At 37.4% G+C, this 10251-nt stretch overlaps 1 protein-coding gene and 1 pseudogene across 3 annotated transcripts; one reads left to right on the top strand and one right to left on the bottom strand.

Moving 5' to 3' along the window:
- The first annotated feature begins 886 nt into the window (after positions 1 to 886).
- LOC125472159 lies at positions 887 to 1575 on the top strand (annotated as a pseudogene).
- A 2157-nt stretch (positions 1576 to 3732) lies between these two features.
- On the bottom strand, positions 3733 to 8823 carry LOC103955245 (TBC1 domain family member 13-like). Of its 3 annotated transcripts, XM_009367121.3 has the most exons (9): positions 8354 to 8823; positions 8185 to 8277; positions 7823 to 7927; positions 7089 to 7241; positions 6554 to 6652; positions 6329 to 6457; positions 5599 to 5778; positions 4955 to 5071; positions 3733 to 4111 (listed from the first exon to the last, which is right to left on the bottom strand). In XM_009367121.3, the coding sequence occupies exons 1-9, from the start codon at positions 8711 to 8713 to the stop codon at positions 3947 to 3949; spliced, it is 1401 nt and encodes a 466-aa protein (XP_009365396.2). In that variant the 5' UTR covers positions 8714 to 8823; the 3' UTR covers positions 3733 to 3946. The 3 variants fall into 3 exon arrangements, with proteins under 3 accessions (XP_009365396.2, XP_048429222.1, XP_048429223.1); XM_048573265.1 differs by lacking the exon at positions 7089 to 7241; XM_048573266.1 differs by lacking the exons at positions 6329 to 6457; positions 6554 to 6652.
- Positions 8824 to 10251: the final 1428 nt, after the last annotated feature.

Below are 10251 nucleotides of genomic sequence, written 5' to 3'. Positions count from 1 at the left end.
TTCGAAGATTGTTGGAGAACAATTTAGAAACAACAAAATAACAGAGATGCAGAACCGAATTACTTATCTTTATTATTAAAAAATACTTGCAATACATAATGCAATTACACAATAATTACAAAAAATTAAAATGATACTAACTTGAATGAATTGAAGGTAGAGGCTAGCGCAAAAGGTATGTCCTTCGAACAGTATTTCCGCCACACTCTTGTGCTTTTGGTTCTACAACGTCTGCTTGACCAGTATACAACTACCTAATTCTACAACCCACACTAGATTATAGAACTCTAGTGAATTGCTTTGTATGTTTACTCTCTGGAAATTTTGTACGGAAGACAAGAAAGAAGAAAAGATAATGTTTTGATGGAACTGAAGACTCCAATTATATAGGCTCTTTCATACCTTTTCAAACACCTTTTAGATGTATCTGAAGCTATAGAACTCTTTCCAAAGATTTGTGTCTATTAATCAAAACTTTTTTAATTAATTTAATTAAAAACTTAATTCGAAATTAAAACTAATTGATTAGATTAATTTTAATTCCTTGGCCTTAGGGGGCACTTGGGGTCGAGGAATTAAAATTAATCTGGTCAATTAGTTTTAATTTCGAATTAAGTTTTCAATTAAATTAATTAAAAATGTTTTGATTAATAGACACAACTCTTTGAAAAGAGTTGTATAGCTTCAGATACATCCAAAAGGTGTTTAAAGAGATATGAAAGAGTCTATATAACTGGAGTCCTCAGTTCCATCAAACATTATCTTTTCTTCCTTCTTGTCTTCTGTACAAAATTTCTAGAGAGTAAACACACAAAACAATTCGCTAGAGTTCTATAATCCAATGCTGGTTGTAGGGTTTAGGGTCGGCCCATATTGGGATGGTGATATGGGTTTGGTGAACTATAATCCAGTGCTGGTCATTGATCACAATCCCATATTGGGCCGACCTGCTGGTGAACTATTTGGTGGGCATAGATTCATGAAACTGTTTCGGGCTTTGTTCCCTCAACTTGAGACCCGCAGTTCTGTGGATCCCACAGACGAGCTAGCAGAAAACACCCAGGGATTGTTAGGGTCTGCAGTGGACTACATGGTTTGCCTCCTCTCTGATATTTTTATGCCTACATATGATGGCCCTAGCAACTTTGCCAACAATCTCCTTGGACACCGCCTCTATTATGGCTTCCGGACCACAATTAGACTGGATAGGAAAGCTCTTGCTCCAATCTTCATTGATCGAGAGAAGGGACGGACAGCTGGTTTTGAAGAAGCAGTTAGGAAAGCCATGCTCAATACTAACCTTGGTGGGCCCCACAAGCGGATCCCGCCTGAGTCTTTCTATACAAATTCGGGAATGTTTCTGCCCAACGTCTCCTAAGAATCCAGCAGATGAATGTCCACCGGATAATGTTTTGGAAATTCTGGACAGCCAGTTGAGTGAAGTTACGGATGGCCTGGAATCAAATTCAACAATATCTGTGGCAGAAGGATGAGAAAGTAGTTGGAGGATTTTTAGCGGGTGATTGTTCCACGACCATACTGAATCACTGATGAAGCCTGGAGGTTGCCTAATTGACAAGGAATGGAGTTTCTCAAATCATACTCTGCCTTTGAGGTAATCATGATATCCATATTTTCTTTCTGTTTAAATACTTCCTTTGAAGAAATTTCCTTTCTTGACCTCTTTCACAAACAATTCCATGTTGTTTTACTCATCATTCGGATATTTACTCATCTTTCATGCTCCTCTTGATCATACAAGTTGATGACTGGTTTCTTCTTGATCATGATCAAGCGGCTGGAGTATACACAACACGAGACACGTCGATAGTTGACTAATTTGTTATGCTGCGATCTAAACATATACAATACATGTGATTTATTGTAATATATTGGTTTGACTTGCTTGTATGATTCTGCCATTTATGGCCATAGTCTAATGATTTTTCTATACCTTAACAAAATGCACAATTACTATAAACATTTTTTGGTATGCTCATTCCGGTTCTTATGCACTTGAGCTGATATATCTGTCCATTTCAAAAGCTCCCAAGCTCGAAGGAGGCGGCCTTAATCTTGTATTTTATGCATGTGTCAAATTGTGATTTGCAGTCTCGGGACATAATTTCACGTTGTTCGCGAGTGATTTGTCAATATAGGGGCTATTTCAAATCTCCTCTTGAATAGCTTTTTGTTCTACCCATTTGGGATGAGCTCTATTCCAATAGCCTACATTGCCAATCTCAAATCTCAAAATAGGTACATCTGAACTAACACTACTTTGCTTAGACCAACTCCAATGGTGGGCTAAAAGCCAAATTACCTTCCAAAATTTCCCCCCAAACCCACTCCAACCCAAGGGAAAATTTTGAGCTAAATGCTAAATGCTAAACCAATGCCAAATTCCCCCCGAAGTTTAGCCCAGAAATCGGGGTGGACTCTACCTAATATTTATCGGAATTTAAATTTTTTTAGATCAAAATGTTCATAAAATTAATTTACGATAGTCTACATATTTATTTTTTTAAAAAAAATTAATTTAACAAAAAAAATAGCCTAAATTCATTCTTTAATAATCCCGGGCTAAAATTTTAGGATAGAACGATTGGAGTAGAAAAGCTGTTTTTGGGCTAAAAGCTAAATTTTTCGGGCTAAAAAATTTGACTTTTAGCCCAACCATTGGAGATGGTCTTAGGGTTGGAAAAAAATCCCAAAATTCCCGAATTAAACCATAAAAGTCCCAAACTAAAATTCCCGAAATTTTCGGGATGACATACCGAACTGATTCCGAAATTTCGGTATGGGATCGGTATTGTCTTTTCAATGTTTCAGTAATCCCATACCGAACAAAAATAAATATTATATCTATATTATTATATATATTTAAGCTTTTCATTTTGCTTTTGGTTGGGAACTTATTTTATTTTGGAACTATAGTTTGCTAATTTAGCTTTTGGGTTTGTTACTCAACTTATTTTATTTTGGTTGCATGCATGTTATAGTTGAAGTTGAATTCAAGTACTGAAAAAGGACATTTGAATTGTTGCAAACTACTAGTAGCAATATAATTGGTGTGGTCTACAGGTAGTAACCATAGCCTCTTGCTCCATTTGTTCAACGCTGTCATCCAACTCTTGGATTTCTAGAATTTTAACTTTGCCATTTGGTCTACAGGTAATAACCATAGCCTTTTATCGCCACATATGCCGGTACAAACCTCTCACACACTCACCCTGCACTGTTGCTTCTCAACCAAATGTGTATATTTCTTCAATACGAAATCAAAAAATCGTATGGTTAGTTTTCAAACATATTTTGTAACTTATTTTTTTGCTTTTGGATTTGTTAATATACTTATTTTATTTTGGTTCCAAGTTAATTAGACTTGGTAAGAATGATTGGTATTCCAATTTATATGAAATTTGGTAATACTAAACCATCCCGAAATACCGAAAATATTTCGGGAATCTTGAAAATTGAGAATAGCAAAATTTCGATTTGGAATTGATCTTCAAATTCCCTCCCGAAAATTTTCGGTTTCTGATTCAAAATTCCATTTTCGTAGGATCCCATACCGAACCTCTGCTAGTTTCGCTACCACTCAAGTCCGACCGAAATTCAACAGGTCGACGGGTTTATAGCAATATGAATTTATAAAATATTGATAGAAGAACAAAATTTAAACGAAATATACAGAAAATGACCGCAATCCATTCGACAAAACAAGTCGTATGACTAGTGTCCCAACAAAAAAATAATCCACATTCAACAATTCATCCTTGCAAAGATGAGGACTATTCAGACTATTCTACCAAATTAATTAATTTAAAGCAATTAGTTGTTACTCTAAGATCATATACACCCAGTCATTTACAAAACATGGACATTTGAATCACGAAATGATGGAAGAGAAAAATAAAAAGGGAGTGCGGTTGTGTAAGGTAAATTAGCCAGAGGATTGTACACGCAACTTGTTGGCAACGTAGAGCAGATGGCTGATGTTTGTTGGAGGATAGTTCTGCAGTAGTTTGAGATTTGAGGTAAAATCACCTGCTAGTAAGCGCCTCCGAATGAGAATCAACATTGCACAGCATACTCGAAGAAGGGTTTCCTACAATTTGTTAGTTAGATTCATCGTTAGCCTACGAACGAACAAACAAAAGACAGAGCCAAAAGCAAAGGCAAACCCAAAAAGTGCGGAGTGACTTAGTCCTCAGGACCTCAACCACAAGCAAGATTGATATTTTTTTTATTTGGTCAGATATTATCAATGTTTAAAAAGACGCGCCCCGAGGCGCGCCTAGACGGCTTTGGAGGCGGGGTGGGAGTGATAACGCCTTTGCCCAGTGGGAGTGGGCGAAAACTTGCCGAGGCGTGGTCGAGGCGAGACTAGGCGGCTGAGGCGTGCCTAAAGGCGGTTGACGGGCGTTCCTAGATCCATCCGCGACCCAAAATTGAAGTAGAATGCTCTGTTTTCAGGCTCTGCCATCTGGGTTTAGGGTTGCAGGTGTGCGGCGTCTTCACGAGGAAGACGACCGCAAAGAAGAAGAAGAAGGAATTTTTTTTTTTTTTTTTTTTTTTTCTTCTAAAGACTTGGTCCAAAACGATGTCATTTTGGCTAAGTCTTTAATTTTTTTTTTTTTTTAAATGACTTGGCCCAAAACGACGTCGTTTCGGCCAAGTGTTTTTCTTTTATTTTTAAAACCCCAAGAGTCCCTGTTTGCTCTGTTTTTCTCATCTATTTCCTCTGTTTTTCTCACCTGTCCCCTATTATTTAAGATCTCGTAAAGCTTCGCCTCACGCCTAGGCCAGGCTATCGCTCGGACGCCTCGCCTACGCCTCACGCTTTTAATACATTGGATATTATTGACAATCTAAGGGTGGTGATTAACACCCTGAAAACAAAGGAGAGGTAATAATAAGTAACCTAAAGTCGGAAAGGATATGATACTACCTGAGGACCTTCGGGATCACTTAAAAGTGTGTCCCAAATGTGAAGGCTGTCTGCGAAATTGAATTCCTGGGTTAAGAGGAGGGTGATCCACCTAAATGCATAAAATTGGGGATTGACCTGTCATTTAAATTAAGAACCCAATCAGTCCTATATAAAGAATTCTGGCGACCTAAATATGATATTCTCGAATCACCTTGAAAACCTTAACATGATGAATATTTAAGCACTATTTTACTATTTCTAAGGCTGTCAACAGGTGACATAATAATTCTCTCAGCCATCTTCGAAAAATTATTGACTTTGATCAAATCTTTTAGGAGATTAGTAAAAGAAAGTGATAGGCAGTCACTGGATTAGCTTGGACCCAGAAATAGAAAGAATCTAATAACAAATTAGTTTCAAGGCAATATTTATTCGAGGCGTAATAAAGCACGTATTGAAAAGAAAATTAACATTAAAAACTTTGATAACAGATAATTTGACCTTTAAGGTTTTGTTCAAATTCGTAAAACATATGCACAATGATTACCTTATCTAGCTACAAAAATCAGTAAACAGAAGATACACCAAGTGTGCCACACTCGACCATTAGCCACCCATTTTGATTCAGAGAAAAACATATTCAAAGATAGAGAATGTCTTACTTTGGTTGTGATCTCGAGATGACGCCATAGCTCTTCATCATGTTCCTTCAAAAGTTGTGACAATCTTGTTATTGTGGAACGAATTCCAACAACACTATTATCGAGTTGCTGACAGAAATGGTCACGGAAGCCACTCAATAATTCAACAAAACAAAAGAACGTGTCTGCTTCAGCAGAGGCCTACAAAACTTGACATTTGGAAACAATGAGCAAAAGTGACCTAATATGATAAATAGAATGATAATGAAAGTGTTAATGCACAAAAGCATAATGACAACAAACTGACGTATATCATTGTGTCCATCCCTTGCCCACACATTAACACAATTTATCGTTCACAGCCAACACTATAATCAGTTGCTCAATATTTTCCTTTGTTATAGAGAAAACATAGGCAATGCTGAATGGTTTTCATGATAAACTGCTCTCAATTCTTTTTCTTCAGGTGAATTAAATTCTACCACCTGTGAGTTGGGGTCAACATTTGCCCCTTATTTTGTGCACGTTACCCTTTTTTCATAATTAAGCCTACAAGTCTGGAAATGTATACCATACGAATATATATACCAGAAGAACATGCATTTCAAATTAAATGAATGACAACCAGAAAGTCAACATCTCCAAACACCGAGTACCTAAATTTTAAATCTCACATAGAACATGCTATGGTCTGAAATTTAAATACAGAGTGGCTTGTAAACTAAATAGAAAAAACATATGGCACTCTTACCGCATCTTCCTCGTTGGGATCATTTTTTAATACATAAAACAGTGGTGCCAAAATTTCGTTCATCCCTTGAACATATCTTATACCAGGATTTAGCTTTGCAAATATAACCAGGATGGTCTTCAAAGCATCCTGAAATTGTTATATACATAGTCAGCCAAATGGCTTGTATTTGACAATCTTATGGCGGGTCTGTACCATAGTTTGAGCTGGACATAAAACAAAAACCTGATTAGATTTAGCATCTTGAGAGTCTCCTGAGAAGAAGTGCATGTCTGGATGTGTGCGCTTTACATCTCGGTCAATTTGTTCTATGATCTCTGTGTCCTACATGACCCAAAATTGGAGTTACATACAAAAATGAGGTTTTGCACCAGAAATTGTTACCACCATTCTATAATGGTACAACATGACAAGGAACTAAGATTTACACAAAAAATTGGAAATATGAGTTATATCAGACATATGGCCAAAACAAGCTATGCTCTTGACTTACAACTGAAGCACATCCCAATTATACTTGAAAACCTTGCGTCTCTTATCAATTCTGCCAAAAAAACAGTTGGTTTGTTTGTACCATAATTTTTATTACTCTGAAAAATATTTATTTACAGAGTTGGCTTATAAAAAACATTATTTTGCATTGTCCACATTATGGAATTGGAAGAAAGTTCTCTTGATAAATCAGTTGAGCAAGTTTGCTCGGTAAATCACAAGTAAGTTTGCTCGGTAAATCAATTGAGCAAGTCAAATGGGTAATTACCTGGAAGAATTGATTCCAGACACTGGACTTCCCAAGACTCAATGGATGCTCCCCACGAGGTATTTCAGATCTTGATAGCAACCCCTTGCTTTGACATTTTAATTCATCATTGTCACAAGTAGTGCAGTTATCCATCTTCCTTGCGATTTCTGACTGACTAGCCAAAGGAAACATTCAGAAAGCCATTTATCACAGAATTTAAAAAATGCAAAAATGTATGAACCACATAGCATATTAAGACCTTTCATTTTTCAATTTATCTTAACAAATTAAAATCCCACAAAGCTGGCTAAGCAGTCACCAAGAAACATGCAATATAAAATACTACAAGGAGAAACAAAGATAACTGTACTGCCATGGATGGCAAGACTAACATTTGCAGTAAAACTTGGTGGGTTACGCTCCTCTCAATTTCAGGAATGAATTTAATGACATAGTCTTTCCAGGACAAAAATTGGCCGCTAACCAATCCTTTCACTAATAGGATTACCAGCTGATGCTTGAATCTTATCAATTTTTTTTATTCTTCAACATCTCTATGAATTTGAACAACTGTGATTAAAACTTTTGGCAACTTTCTAGAGAAATGTTTGCCCAATATAGAAAAGCGTTAGCTGCCCTTCAGATCAAAGCAACCACTTAACTTTATGTCATCAATCTAGCTTTTCTGTTTGATCTTCAAAATCCAAACAAGAAGATAAAATGACAGAGATAAAACAGTAAACATGACTTACAGGATTCATCAAAAGCTCAACTTTAAAATGCTTGTACTGTGACCTCTTTTTAGCTAACTCGGACAACCAAAGTCCCCGATCCGGTGGTAGATATCCGAGTAAAAGCTGCAAGGAACAATTACCAACCATTAAAACTAATCCAGTTCCTTGTCTGCAACAGGTAAAATCAGAATTGCACACTTCTTTTACTATGTCCTGCTCCATCGGCTAGATGCGTAACTCTCAAGTCCTCAAGCATCATTCTGTCCATCATGAAGCTAAATTTACGAGAAATTGCCTACATTTTCTCTAGAAACAAACACGTCCTAAACACTGAATGAAATCAAAAAAAAAAAAAAAAAAAAAAACCGAAACATTATCACCTTCCAAACTGTAGACCGTATCCCAGCACCATCTGGTATGCCCTGAGATGAAATTCTCCGCAATTCGCGCAAATTAATCACCTTCCTCGACAGCTGCAAACACAAAATTAAGAAAAACCCAATCATTCATCAGCAATACATGCACAGGGAGAGAGAGTGAGCGGCAAACCTCGGCCAAGAGCTGAGACTGTCTGGAGATATCTTCGGGGGATGGAGCAGTGTTGTTGCTCTTGTCTTCGTGATCCGGAAATGAATCTGAGAATTGGGGCTCGGGAAGATGCTTGTCTTCTCTGGTGGATTTGGGAGGGGCAACAGGGATTGGTGGGTCAACCGTGGAAGGCGGGTCAGAGTCGGAGACAGAATAACTAGAAATTGGAGTGGTGGTGGCGGCGGCGGCGGCGGTGGGATTGGAGGTGTAGCGTTGGACGAGATCATCGTCGATGGAAGGGGAGGGCGTGGAGGAGGACCAGAGCGAGCTGTTGAGCCATTCGGGGACTCGTTTCTTCACCATTTGAGGTGAGTGAAACATGCAATTTGGGGGAATTTGATCGATTGGATTGAATGTCTAGGGTTTCTTTATTTCTTTTTGGAGTGTTTCTGTGAGCTGACAACGGAGCTTCTTTCTTCTGCTTGTTTTGTCACCACGAGTCCCTTGTCGGAGGAAGAAAGACGAGTGCCGGTAACACAGAACGGAGAGAGATTGATTGAGGTGAGGTGTGTGCTTTGACCTTTTATTTTTTTATTTTTTTTATTCTTCACAAGTAATATTATAGAGTTTTAGCGAAAAGTCTGTGCTACTATTTATTTTAACAAAAAATTACATTTTTACACTAAAAGGTCAAACCTGATATTATTTACTTTACCTTTTATTTTGTCCTTATAGTTAAAACTCAAAGTTTTCAAGCTCTTTTCATTAGTTTTCCTATAATATTATCTACGTTATGTTAGGAAGTGTGCTAAACCTCATAATAGGTCAATCATAATAATATAGTTCAAATTCACCCCTTAAGACTTGTCACTTACAAAGAAAAAAGAATATCATTTATCGTAGTAGTAAGGGTGGGTTCGGTAATTTTACTGTACCAAAACTCTTGTACCAATTATCATACCAAACGTTTGCCATGGAAAAATTCATTACTATTACCATACTAAACTTTTGGTAAACCAAATTTTGGGATGTCAAAATTTTCGGTTGGTATGGTATGATAATAGCTGGCACACCCCGACCAAAGTTGAGGCATGCTAGCCGTCACCGGAAGATGACATAACCAAAAGTGTGAGTGATGAAAAAATGTGAATAAATTAAAACCAAAACTAGAACTTATTTAAACTAATAAAGTGAGTGTGCAATAGTGGGTAGAACTCATAGAATACAAACGTTCAGAGCATGAATGACAAATAGTGTAGTCGAAACTAGTTAAGTACTTAATACACAACGGGAACAGTTCCTAAATTTAAACAGGGATATGTCAGAATCGCCGACTAATCCTTGTACGCCACAGAGTAATTCAGTTATCTAGGACCTGAAGGGGTGAAAAACATAAGGGTGAGTGGGCAAAAACAAAAGTTTATAAAATCCATTTATTTTCTGAACATACTAACCCATCGCTGCAAAACATGTATAATTTCCAAAAAATCATATTATGTATAGGCATGAAATCAAATGCAATCAACAGTAAATCCAGAAGTATGTCACATCACAATATCTCAATAGTAATATAAGTAAAATTAGGGGTTCAATCAATCTATACTAGCACATAAGTTGGAGTCGCCTAATGCGACCTCATCAAGCTATGCTAGCACATGAGTCGAAGTCGCCTGATGTGACATGTACGACAAGACTGGGTGTAATCATAACATACGCTCTAGTGCTACAATCACGTGAAGACTGGCGCTAATTGTGGTTACCTATGAGTCGAAGTTGCCTAATGCAACTTGTACAACAGGACTGGCACCTACTTGGATCCAACGTGAGCATGCGGTGCGGAGGTGAACATACACGTTAAAGACTGGCCCTGACCTGGGGTGCAACAATGATGAGCAAACTACATGAATATAAGCAAGCAT

The sequence above is a fragment of a genome, unplaced genomic scaffold, assembly GCF_019419815.1.
Source record: "Pyrus x bretschneideri cultivar Hongxiangsu unplaced genomic scaffold, Pyrus_bretschneideri_v1 Contig65, whole genome shotgun sequence".
Lineage (NCBI taxonomy): Eukaryota > Viridiplantae > Streptophyta > Magnoliopsida > Rosales > Rosaceae > Pyrus > Pyrus x bretschneideri.
This window is presented reverse-complemented; position numbering and strand designations above follow the sequence as displayed.

Bases quoted from the DNA above. Each gene is read 5' to 3' on its own strand.
- LOC103955245 (XM_009367121.3), bottom strand. From the start codon at position 8,713: ATGTTTCACTCACCTCAAATGGTGAAGAAACGAGTCCCCGAATGGCTC. The intron at 8,278-8,353 runs GTTTGCCGCTCA...TTGTGTTTGCAG, and splicing joins AGTCTCAGCTCTTGGCCGAG to CTGTCGAGGAAGGTGATTAA. The intron at 5,072-5,598 runs GTAAGACATTCT...TTTAAATGACAG, and splicing joins ATCTCGAGATCACAACCAAA to GTCAATCCCCAATTTTATGC.